Source organism: Elephas maximus, chromosome 17 (assembly GCF_024166365.1).
Source record: "Elephas maximus indicus isolate mEleMax1 chromosome 17, mEleMax1 primary haplotype, whole genome shotgun sequence".
NCBI lineage: Eukaryota > Metazoa > Chordata > Mammalia > Proboscidea > Elephantidae > Elephas > Elephas maximus.
The window spans coordinates 88,385,605-88,397,790 of NC_064835.1; the positions used below are offsets into that span (position 1 = coordinate 88,385,605).

The window sequence follows — 12,186 nt, forward strand, 5'->3', positions numbered from 1 at the left end:
GTTAGAGAAGTCTTCCTAGTGGACTCCTTTGAGAATCTGATGGCCCTGACAGACCTCTTCAGGAGAACGTGCAAGCAGCCGTACACACCATCGTGCATGTCATTTAGGGGTGTGCGGGACCTGCCAAATGCCCCCTGTGGGCTCTAAAATCCTGCCTGGGGATTGAGGTTGGTTTGTTCACCCATCACAGCTGGGTTATAGCTCGTCCATGGCTGTTTCTTTCTGACTCGGTCTCCTGTTCTGTGCCCTCTTGTTTTTGTAACAACCTGCTGGACCCCTCAGACCCAGAAGAGGCGATACTCTCCTGGAGTCCAGGTACTCAACCCTTGACACGCCATGGCCACCTCTCATCCTCTTGTGTGTCCACCCAACATTTCCTGCTGTTGGGAGTCTGTGTGGCTCTTGTCCCAGAGTCACCAGCCTCAGGTCTCAGCTGCATCTCCACTTGCATGTTGACCGTCTAGGGTAGTGGGGAGCTCACCAGAAAAGTGGCATGCCTCGTGTTACCCTCTCCTCCCATCACCCTCACTCTCCATACTGCCTAGCACCGGCTTGTTCTGGGATGGTTGGCTCACCATTTCTAAGGGCGAGTTGGCTTCTCCAGCTCCTTTGGAGGGAGAACTTCTGAAGTAGACGGGAAAGTGGCTGGGACACAGGGAGACTTTCATTTTTCTCCCTGTGGTGGGGGAACCTGGCCCTGAGGAGTTAAATGTGGATGGAGTTCCTGGTTGGTGCAAATGGTTAACACGCTTGACTGCTAACTAAAAGGTTGCAGGTTCCAGTCCACCCCGAAGTGCGTCAGAAGAAGGTCCTGGTGATCAGCTTCCCAAAAACCAGCCCCTGAAACCCTGAGGAGCACAGTCTACCCTGACCCCGCAGGCTGACCACGTGTCACAGCTGACCCCTGGCGGCTGGTCTCACATGCCTGACCCCGCAGGCTGACCGCACGTCACAGCTGACCCCTGGTGGCTGGTCTCACGTGCCTGACCCCGCAGGCTGACCACGCGTCACAGCTGACCGTGGCGGCTGGTCTCACGTGCCTGACCCCGCAGGCTGACCGCGCGTCACAGCTGACCCCTGGCGGCTGGTCTCACGTGCCTGACCCCTGGCGGCTGGTCTCACGTGCCTGACCCCGCAGGCTGACCACGCGTCACAGCTGACCCCTGGCGGCTGGTCTCACGTGCCTGACCCCGCAGGCTGACCGCGCGCCACAGCTGACCCCTGGCGGCTGGTCTCACGTGCCTGACCCCGCAGGCTGACCGCGCGCCACAGCTGACCCCTGGCGGCTGGTCTCACGTGCCTGACCCCGCAGGCTGACCGCGCGCCACAGCTGACCCCTGGCGGCTGGTCTCACGTGCCTGACCCCGCAGGCTGACCACGCGTCACAGCTGACCGTGGCGGCTGGTCTCACGTGCCTGACCCCGCAGGCTGACCACGCGTCACAGCTGACCGTGGCGGCTGGTCTCACGTGAGGGCGAGGTTAAGCAGACCGGAACGCTCTTGACTAAGAACAGTCACCATGGCTGGATAACACCATCCAGGACCCAGCTCTGGCAGTGCTCTTCCTGAGTCCTAATAGATTTATCTTCCTGTCGCTCATAGTGTTTTAGAATTTGAGAGTGACTGTTGTGAATGGAGAGATTCAAACAGGTGTTTCAGAATACCTGCTGTGTACAAAGCACCGCCCTTGCGGGGAGGGATGGGACTGTCGTGGAGTTACGCAGAGAAGCATAATAAATAATTTTTTCTTTAAGAAGCTTACCTGGTAGGTGAGGAGATGGGTGTATATACGTATATACCTGGGCAGTACCCAGGTGCCACACGGTGATCTTTGAGAAGGATTCAAGTCAGACTCCAGAGTCTTAGAGGTGCCTTTGCAGGCACCCCCAGACTGGGAGCAAGGAGAATTACTGAAGGCAAGTACAGAGTGGAGTCCCTTCCTGGGCCTGTATCCCTGAGTGGTCATCTGAATGTAGGGTCTCAGGGGCTGCTGACGATACAGCAGAGTGGTCTCCTGGTTTGCTGTAAGGGGCTCAGCTTGTATGTGCGGAACCCCTGTGGCTGTTTGTGTAGATGTTCCTGAGAACACCTCCTCACTTTCCTCTGCCTTCCTTCCCTGCTTCCCCAGCGGGTATTCCCCTACGTCTCAGCCATGGTGAACAATGGCTCTCTCAGCTATGATCATGAGCGGGATGGGAGACCTACGGAGTTGGGGGGCTGTACAGCCATTGTCCGCAACCTCAATCATGACACTTTCCTTGTGATTCGCTACGTCAAGAGGCATTTGACGGTGAGTCCTCGTCCTCGACCACTTGGTGGTGTGGGCTTTCTTAAGCCTATTCCTGTGGCCTCACCATGACACGTCTCTTATTTTTATTCTAGATAATGATGGACATTGATGGCAAGCATGAGTGGAGGGACTGCATCGAGGTGCCCGGCGTCCGTCTACCCCGTGGCTACTACTTCGGCACCTCCTCCATCACTGGGGACCTCTCGGGTAGAGCCTCGTACATTCTTCATTTCCCCACTGCAGTCATGTCTCAATACCCAGGCCTGATGGGGCTTCTCAGAGGGAAGGGACAGACAGAGGTCGGGGATGCAGATGCCCTGAGAGTGGTTATCTTCCTCATTCTTGTGTCCAGACCCCTTAAAAACCCCAGGCCCAGGTTTTCCTAGTTGTCTCTAGGTGATGGCTGGTGCCAAGGGAAAGTAGTGTTTGCCCCTTCGTCTAGCCAGTCTTCCAGCCTGTTTGGATTCTTTGCTTTCCTGCTTCTGGTGCCCTTTCTATAGTCAGGCCCTCTCCTTCCAGCTGCTGATGTGTTCAGTCCCCCTTCCTTTCCCAGGCCTTTTCCTTACTCTGCCATCCCCCCTCTTCTGACTGACCCCCAGCTGTTCCTTTTTGCTGAGACTTTTAAATGTGTGGTGTGTACAGGTGCTTCTGTTTCCTAGCACTGCACCCCGATCTGTATCTGTTAACACTGTTAGTGGATGCATCTCTGCTATTAACACTGTTCCCACAAAGCTACTTCTATTCCCTGGCCACCTGCAGCTGCTGGGCCGTAACTCTTTGTCCTCTCTTCACCTTGGTTGACCAACAACTCAAGCTCTGCCCTTCCTCGACTTACGTGGCATTTGCAATGCCTGGTTCTTTTACTTCCTGTCTCCTAGTTTCTGTTCCTTCTCTTATCAGATTTGTAGCTTCTTGCTCTGTGCTTACTTCCTTGGCTTTAGTCTCAATCATAACCTCTGGGGAAGGGATAAGGAACTAAACTTTTGGTTAATATCATTTATCATGAATAAAACCAGTTTGAAATAGAACGTTCCTGTGGTGAGATGGAAAGGCAGGTACCCAGCTGAGGGAGGGCGGGGCTGTTCAGCACCAACCACTCTTGCCCAGAGGAGACGGGGACTCAGTGAAGCCAAATCTTCCAGTTTTTCAAGAGAAGCTGAAAATCTGGAGTTTTAAAATAAAATTCCCTGATTTTTAAAAACCTGGCAGCTAATGTTTTTTTAAAACCAACTTTTTATTAAGGTATACTTTACAGACAATAGAAGCGTACCGTTAGAAGTTTCGACAAGTAATTTTATCTACGTAATTACCACTGTAATCAAGATACAGAATGTTAATTTTGAATGAACAACTAATTTGTGCTGTAAACCTTCACCGAAAGCACAATAAAATTTAAAAAATAATTAAAGGAAAAAACAAAACAGAAAAATTGATTCTGTTGATAAGTCAGAGTCATGTTTTGTTAATTTTTAACCCATTAAGTAAAGTACTTAATATGTGGGGGGAAAAAGAAGAAGATACAGAACGTTTCCGTCCCCTGAAGAAAGTTCGTGTGCTTCTCTGCACCACTCCTCCCCGACCTGGGCTCCAGGCAGCCACTGGTCTGCTTTCTGTCACCATAGAGGTGAATTTTGGTGCGAGGCTCTAAATGGAGCCCTGGTGGTGCAGTGGTTAAGAGCTGGGCTGCTAACCAAAAGGTCAGCAGTTCGGATCCACCAGCCGCTGTGGAGCAGTTGTGCTCTGTCCTGTAGGGTCGCTATGAGTTGGAATCGACTCGATGGCAACCATGTGGGCCAAACCTGTGGGACAGATGCAGCCTCGGCCTGAGGGCATGGGGAGCACAGCTTTGAGCTCTTTGCTGTATAACCTCGTTACGTAACCAAAGCTGAAAGAGGCCCCCGGGTATACACTTGTTCCTTTGGGCTTGCAGGTTTCTAGGGCCTGCTCTGTTAACCTCCTAACGTAGTTCTCAGTGGAAGGCTGCTCCTAACTGTTAGAAGTGACAAAAGAGAATAATTTTTTGTTTATTCCAAGAAGTCCTCTGCCTTAGGTTTCTAGTGATAACACCTGTGTTATCAAGTCTGTCATCTTTGCCCCTATCAAAACCAACCAGACCCATTGCCATCAAGTCGATTCCAACTCATAGCGACCCTATAGGACAGAGTAGAACTACCCCATAGCATTTCCAAGGAGCAGTTGGTGGATTCAAACTGCCAGCCTTTTGGTTAGCAGCCAAATGCTTAACCACTGTGGCACCAGGGCTCCTCTCTTTGTTCACAGGTTCTCCCTAAATACAAATGGTGTCTTTTCTGAGGGCTTTCTTGTTGGCACCTTCTCTCTCATTATGCAACAGGCTATTGGGAACTGCTGTGAAAGCTAGGACTCGTCCTAATATCCCAACTTTGGATGTCCCTGCAACGTGAGAGACACTTCCCTGGCTTTCTATGCCATCCCATGGTTTAAACTCAGCCCCGACAGCTAAAATATTTTCCTCGTTGACGGTGAATCCAGTTTCTCCCTATTTGGGCATCTGCTAAGGATTCTAACAACCCAAGCGGCTGTAGATGCCACCCTGGTAATAGAAACAACAAGAAATCCAGTCCCCAATAGCCAACCTAGTAGCAGTGAGTACCCCTAGCACCCAGACTTGTGGTCTCTTAATACCAACTTCCACTAAAAGGAACTACAGCTTCTTGGAAAAATGGCTAACGACAGCTCTGAAGCAGGAAATACACAAGATGAGCCTGGAACTTCCCAGGAAAGCAAGGAAGATACAAAAAACTTTTAGGTTCGTGACAGAATGACTGACAAAACACTTTAGCAGGCTCCCACCGGTCCAAAGAGGGTTCAAGTTGAGCATCAATAAGATAACCTTAAATAAGCTTAAATCTATGTGTTTATAGTAGTATTTTAAAAAGAAAAATCCCTAATTGCCTTGATCCTTTCTCTGGTATTAGTGAGATTCAGGGTCACAGCTGCAAGGAGCTGCGAAGAAATAGGTATGTAAAAGGGAAGTTAGTTAGTTTCATGTCAATAGCTGTGCCCTGTCCATGGCCCATCAAACAATAGCTCTGAAACCCTTTCCTGTCTTGTGTGTCGTCTTGGCTAAGGGGAAGCTGCGGTGCTACCGTGTCGCCCCTCACTGTGCTGGAAGGCCTTACATACAACATGGGATTTAATTCTAGCAGTGGAAGTATTATTATCTTAAGTTTTTCATTATACAGGTAATGCATGTTTGTTGTAAAAACTTAGATACAGAAGAGAATAGGCTACCCCAGCTTCCTATCTTTATTTTTAGATGAGAAAACAAATAGTTTTCAGTTATTTTTTCAAGGCCACTGCTAGTTATCTGTGGTCAGAGGCTTGAACTGAGATGCCTCTTTTTGAGGTGGCTTGAGTAACTGCCATTTTTTTTCTCTAGATAATCACGACGTCATTTCCCTGAAGTTGTTTGAGCTGACTGTGGAGAGAACCCCAGAAGAGGAGAAGCTGCATCGAGATGTGTTCTTGCCCTCGGTGGACAACATGAAGCTGCCCGAGAGTAAGCCCAGGGGAACCCGGGAAGTGGCCCTGTGGTAGGGGAGGAGGTCGTAGAGGGGCACAGGGTCTGAGGTGGCTCCCACCCACAGCTCTCAGGGCTCTGCTTTCCGTGTTCTTCCTCTGAAGAATATGGAGCGTTCGCACCCACGTTTTCACTTGTCTTCATGTCACAGATGAGCAGCAGGGAAGGCTGCTCAGTTTTTAAACTGAGGCACCTGGAAAGGGAAAGTCAGTTTAAGCTTTAACTCCCCAGAAATAGATGTCAGAAGCTAGGGACTTGATAGCCTGTATAGGTGGGCTCCCTTGTTCTGACTTGCTTCTCTCTCTTGCTTTCTCAGTGACAGCCCCGCTGCCACCGCTGAGTGGCCTGGCCCTCTTCCTCATTGTCTTTTTCTCCCTGGTGTTTTCTGTGTTTGCCGTTGTCATTGGTATCATACTCTACACCAAATGGCAGGAACAGAGTCGAAAGCGCTTCTACTGAGCCCTCCTGCTGCCCTGACTCTCTAACTGTCCCCGGGGAGCTGTTGAGGGCAGGCGCTGATCTGAGCACGCAGCCTGGTGGCTCTTCACCAAGGCTCCAACAGCTGGTTGGGGACTGTGTTCTGTCACTGGAGCTTTGAATGCAGGGACACCCCTGGGGCCCTCTGGCTCTGGTTCAGGACCCCACCGCCCCAGGGCAGTGCTGCTGTGATGTGCCTTTCCCTGCAGTCCTTCCAGTTGTAATGCCAAAATCGCAAAAAAACATTTCATAGCCCAAGTTGCCTGTTGTTGGACTCGAGGACCCTTGGACTTCCTTTTTAAATCCTCAGAGTAGAAAACCGATAACTCGTCGTCCCTTCCAGCTAGCCATTCATTGGCTTTTGCAGTTTGCCCCAGCCTCTGTCCACTTGAGGAGCTTCTCTTGGAAATCTGGGTGAAAACATCTTCCCTGCCTGGCCTTCCTCTCTCCCTCCCATTCACCGTCCTCTCTAAACGCAAGCTGAGCTGGAAAAGACATTGGGATGCCTCTCTGCTGAGGCTGGGGCTACGGGACAAACTTGTGTTCACTGACCTGCATTTTCTTAGGTGGCTATAGAGAGAGGACTTGATCTGCTTTGGCTCACTGCTCCAGCCTTTGTTCTCTCGTGAGCCTCGGGTCTGTTGGTACGCCCGTGACCACCCCAGTCAGGTCCCTGCAGGCCCTCAGTTGGGTTGGGCCGACGCCTGGCAAGCAGGGCACCTGAAGCTTAGACAACTGTGTGGACATCCTGAGATTCACTGTGAAGCTGACCCGCTCCAGGCTTTGGCACTGAATGCAGCGTTTGCCATGTGGTCTGTCCATTTGGAGACGTTTCTGAACTCTCTGGAGCCTGCTTAGCTGCATGTTTTGTGCTTATCGTGATTTTTGGAACCCCACTTTGAGAGTTAAAAATGTAAGGAAGCTTTCTTCTTACAGCCTGGACTTGGAAACTCCCCAGAGAAGAAATCTGGCTTCTTTTCTTACTGGACAAGAAAAAGTTGCTGTTCTCACTTTGCAAGTCTGGGGAGCAACAGGCCCTCATTGTCTGTGCCTGAAAGAGCGTGTTGTCACTGAGCAACAGAGCCCGAGTGTCACCCTCTATGCGTCAGTCCTTTTTCTACTGCCTTATCTGACAACGGGTCATACGCTGCTCACCTGTCCACCCCACGATTAAATTGATTTACAGGCCAGCGTCTCCCTGGAGGACCTGGAACTCTGAGGCACTCCTAGCCACGTACTTCTATAAACCCGTTGCCATCAAGTCTATTTCGACTCCCAGCAACCCTACAGGACAGGGTAGAGCTGCCCCAAGATTTCCAAGGCTGTAAAATCTTTACAGAAGCAGACCGCCCCATTTTTCTCCTGCAGAGCAGGTGCTGGATTTGAAACATTGACCTTTTGGTTAATAGCCAAGGGCTTAACCACCGCACCACCTGTGCTCCTTCGTACTCTGTAGCCTAAGGGAAATTCTTAAAACGGCTGATGAAGCCAAACGTGGACTTCTGACTCCATATCCTTCCTTTTAGAGGTGGGTCTTGGGGAAGGGCCAGAATTTTTTCCTGAACCCAAGCCCATCAAACCTTGGCCTGCCTTCTCCTGGATCGGGAAGGCCCTTAGCCCAGCCCAGAAGGAAAGGAAGGGTCACCTTGGCCGGGTATAGGTTTCTGTTTTCTAGAGCCTTCTTAGATCCTTCCCCAGGTGTTGAGTTAATCATCACAGACTGGAGTGCTCTCCTGCAGGTGGGATTAAAATGGGCTGAGGCTGACATGAGCCTCTTTCCACCTTCTCCGCAACAGCAGAGAGGCTCTGGATGCTGGAGGATAAACTGTGACCTATAGCTTGGTGTTTAGACCAGGTGGAAATGAAAAATCAAATGGCTGTTTGTCTTTTTTGAGTTCAAGGGGAAATTGGATGGGTCTGTGTGGTGGGAGGACCTAGGTGGGCACTTGAGATGGCCAAGGCAGTGTGGAGGTGGGGGCTTTCATTGGACTATGTGTGTGAGAGATCAAGCCCATGGCTTTTGTATGATTGCAGCTCATGAGCTCCTGGGAACTTTAAAGAGGCCAGAGAACACATGAGGTGCAGCCTCTACACAGTCTGGGGATACCCTTATAAAACTGTGTGGCATAAGAAAACAACTTGACCTAGCATTGTATATCCTGCACACTTCCTGCTTTTTGTTCTGGAAACAAAGTCCCCCGTTGTGAATAGGGAGCCCTGGTGACCCAAAGGTTGGTAGTTTGAATCCACCAGCCACTCCTTGGAAACTCTATGGGGCAGTTCTACTCTGTCTTATAGGGTCGCTGTGAGTCGGAATTGACTCGCAGCAACCGGTTTGGTTTTAGTGTTTGTGAATAGGGCTGAATATTGTTCTGGGCATTCTAATCCCAGATTTGTGCTAGATGAGGGAGATGCCTGGTCCACAGTGTGGTGGTTTTACACATGGACACTTGGGGTGAGAGCAGTGGCCTTGGCAATGCCATTTTACCACACTTCAGTCGTTTCCCTCCTCAGTTAGCCTTCAGCTCCGCTTTCCTCTGCCTTCAGAGCCTCCTAGTGTGGAGAGACCCTGAAGATTAGAGATGGTGCACAGAGATGATACTGCTGACCATCTTTTTGAGTCTTGTCTGAAGGGCTGGTGGTTTCAGCCTTCCATATTGTCTTCAAACCCCCAAATTGAAAGGTGGCATTCTGTTATGAAACTTGTTTATTTCAGTGGGAAATTACAACCCTGCCGTTCTTGTTAGACGTGATTTCTGAACAGACTAGCCAGAATCTCCTCAGACCCTCGTATGTGTCCTAGAAGACAGAAATGAGGAACTGGTAGGAAACCCAGCGGTAGGGCTGATGGTAGGCAGGAGTGAAACCAGGCAAATGTGGGCAAATTAGTCTTGGGATTGGAAGATCTCTCAGGAGATTCCTGGGTCCCTGGTTTCAACTCATGGTCTATTATAGTAGGCTGTAGCGTCAGATCCTGGGTGGTGAGGATGGAATAGTAGCTGTCAGTGATGGTTGGTGAAGTGACGGCATGGCTGGATATTTTAATGGCGAGTAAGTACCTGGACTCCAGGTTTAATCAAGTTCATGGCCAAATAGTTCTGGAGAGAACAAGTGACAGTTAGGCTGACCAGTCTAAAGGCCCTCTCCCCAGAGTCATCCCGAGAGCCCCCAGAACCTCTGACCTGGTCCCTGTGGTTGTCACTCACCGGAGTTGCATAGATAAAGTTGAACAGCATGAAAAGTATAACCAGTATGACAAAGAGAGCCAGGATTTTCTTGCGGTTGTGTTTCCAGATATATTGCCACAGGTTTTGCATAGGTAATAGCACCCATCTGAGGGTGCTGTCAAGGCGTCTGTTTATGAGCAGGAGAGATGTCAGAGAATAGAGAGAAGAGAGGAACTTCAGGTAAAGTGACCCAGAGCAAAGAGCTTTCTTTTCAAAAAGCTCCTTCCGCTTGCCACTCTCCCCACCTCCTAAGTCTCTTCTCTCTTGATTGTAACTGAGCATTAAGATGGGGCAGTGAGAAATAGTTATCCCACTCCACCTGTAGGCCCACCATGTCACCATACCCCATAAAATGCTGTCAAAGAGGAAGAAAGATTTGGTGCCTTTGCCCAAATCTTACAGGGGGGGTTGAAGTGTAGGGTATCGGTTGGGTTCTGACTGGCCTCGTCCGGCTGGCTTGAGTGCGGCTTCGTCCTCAGTGAGCATCTCCAGCGTCATGTTTATTTTACCCTAGAAACCCCGTAGGTGGTAGGAGGCTGAGCTCACATGGCAGGAGCAAGAGTAGTTCTAGGGCCACTTCCCAGGATCCAGAAAGAAAAAGGGATTTTAGCTAAAGTTCCTTAAGTCTATTCCAAACCCATTGGCGTTGAGTCGATTCTGACTCATAGTGACCTTACTGGACAGAGTAGAACTGCCCCATAGGGTTTCCAAGGCTGTAAATATTTATGGGGCAGACTGTCACATCTTTCTCCCACGTGGAAGTCTATTAGAGCCAAGTTATGTGGCGTGGTAGTCCTAGTCAATAAACACCTTCCCCAGCTCCTACCGACAAGCGCCATTTTCCACTGTCGAGGACCTGGCAAGGCCACCAGCCAGTTACAATCTTCTTCTTAAAGAGGGAGACGTGCTTGTGTTGGTGGAAGTGGGGCCACTTGGGCTCCGTGTCCATCAGCCTGATGGAGCAGTTCTTGGCATACCGGGCAGGGAAGGGCATGTCAGCCAAATCCAGCTCCAGGACCCCTGGGCCCAGAGAAATGCTGTCAGCAAGAAGGAGCTCCCTGTCCTGTGGTCACGGGCTTTATGCCAGAATCTCACCTAGGAAGTCATCACTGGATAAGATGTCATTGTCCCAGACCTGAATGATGAGCCGGGGTGGGAACTTCAACGATGTGGGATCCAGGCTCCATATGTAGTCCTAGAAGATGGCAGAGCATTTTCTTTGGGATGTCTCTTGGACACCTTAGTGGCCTACTGTCTAGTGTGATGTACTCTCGAGGACAGGACTTTGGTCTGAGGACACGTTTCAGGTGTTCTGGTTCAGCTTGCAGGTCTCCGAAGGGAGGGGGTGAGGGAGCTCCTGGAGCCTGAGACTGTTGCCTCCCTCCCTGTGTGGTGTCTACCTTCTGGCTCTGGATGCACATTTGCTCGGCTGCCAGGTAGTCCATGGTGAAGATGAACCGCCAGTTGAAGTAGCCCTTCCCGGTCGTGGAGCAGTAGTGGATGTCGGTCATCTGCATGTCCTTTTCCAGCCCCAGTAACCACCTGGGGCCAAAGGCCTGTCACTGGGGTCCATGTGTGTCAGCCCATCCCCAAGCTGGAGCCCTGCGGGGTGGACTGCCCAGGTGGAGCTCTGCAGGGAGGACTACCCAGCAGACTTCAGGTGCCAGTGGAAGTGGAAGGCTGTCACCCCCAGGATTAGGAGGCCCCAACAGGAATGACAGAACTGGGGAAGTAAGGGGCCTCTGCCAGAGCCCTAACCCTGTCCTCACCCTTTGACGTAGATGTCGCTGGTCTTCTCGCCACTATAATTGCTGTCCTGCAGGTCCACGTTGGAAACTTGCCAGATGATGCAGCGTAGCTCATACCTGCAGCCACTGCGCCCTGAGGCTTTGCTAAGGAACAGCTTCCCACCCATAGCCATGGTGCGGAAGAGAGGCCTGGGAGGCTTCTTCCTGTGCTCACGTACGTCTTGTCAGATTGGGGGAATTCAGAGGAAGAGAACTCCCAGGATTCCCAGTGAAGGAAAGAGGTCCTGCAGCTCAGTGTTTGGGAACACTAGTGTCCATATCCTGGGGTCGGGGGGGGCGGGGGGGGGGCAGGTACTGAATGTCATGGTTGGGAAACAGACTGTCACTCACCTCTTTGGCTTTCTGGGGCTGATGTTGACTGGGGGGCCAGGAGGCCCAAGCTTCTTGGGGAAGATATCCACCCACATCTGTACCTTTCCCTAGAGCCAGGATGGATTAACTGGCTGGGTTTGCTAGCCTCTGTTCCCAGTGGGCTGGCCTGGGGAGCCCTGCCCCATGTTCCAACACTGAAGGGTGGGGTAGAGAGGTATCTGGGAGGTAGAATGAGCTCTAGACAGGAAGTCAGGCAACCGTCCACCAGTTTTCCCTTTGTCCTTGTTTTGGCTGGGAGAACAGTGTGGTGGGGTTGGTGTGGGGTGTCATGGCTTTGAGGCCGATGGCCATGATGCTGGGATTGCATGTACTACTGGGGTCTTTAGAGGGTTAATGCCATTTAGCAGGTCATGATGGACAGCCCGTTCGTCCAAGGCTGCAGACTGGGGCTGGGGCTTTGTTTACTAACCACCTGGGGGTTCTCAGTAAGAGTCACCCAGATCAGTCCCA

General features: G+C 51.0%; 2 protein-coding genes across 4 annotated transcripts in view; one reads left to right on the forward strand and one right to left on the reverse strand.

Moving 5' to 3' along the window:
- Positions 1 to 12,186, forward strand: part of LMAN2L (lectin, mannose binding 2 like) — a 42,508-nt gene that overhangs the window by 20,837 nt on the left and 9,485 nt on the right. Inside the window, exons 5-9 of one of the 3 annotated variants that reach the window (XM_049856627.1) lie at positions 283 to 315; positions 2,129 to 2,290; positions 2,383 to 2,497; positions 5,712 to 5,831; positions 6,169 to 8,472. In XM_049856627.1, the coding sequence (XP_049712584.1) occupies positions 283 to 315; positions 2,129 to 2,290; positions 2,383 to 2,497; positions 5,712 to 5,831; positions 6,169 to 6,311 (573 nt within the window). In that variant the 3' untranslated portion in view covers positions 6,312 to 8,472. Of the gene's footprint in view, positions 1 to 282; positions 316 to 2,128; positions 2,291 to 2,382; positions 2,498 to 5,711; positions 5,832 to 6,168; positions 8,473 to 12,186 lie in introns of those variants that run through there. The other 2 variants (XM_049856626.1, XM_049856628.1) reach the window with 2 other exon arrangements.
- FER1L5 (fer-1 like family member 5) overlaps positions 9,073 to 12,186 on the reverse strand; it is a 67,741-nt gene continuing 64,627 nt past the window's right edge. Inside the window, 9 exon segments of the mRNA XM_049856625.1 lie at positions 9,073 to 9,378; positions 9,380 to 9,427; positions 9,536 to 9,683; positions 9,957 to 10,066; positions 10,383 to 10,576; positions 10,652 to 10,751; positions 10,957 to 11,098; positions 11,326 to 11,421; positions 11,695 to 11,783. Coding sequence (XP_049712582.1) covers positions 9,073 to 9,378; positions 9,380 to 9,427; positions 9,536 to 9,683; positions 9,957 to 10,066; positions 10,383 to 10,576; positions 10,652 to 10,751; positions 10,957 to 11,098; positions 11,326 to 11,421; positions 11,695 to 11,783 — 1,233 coding nt within the window.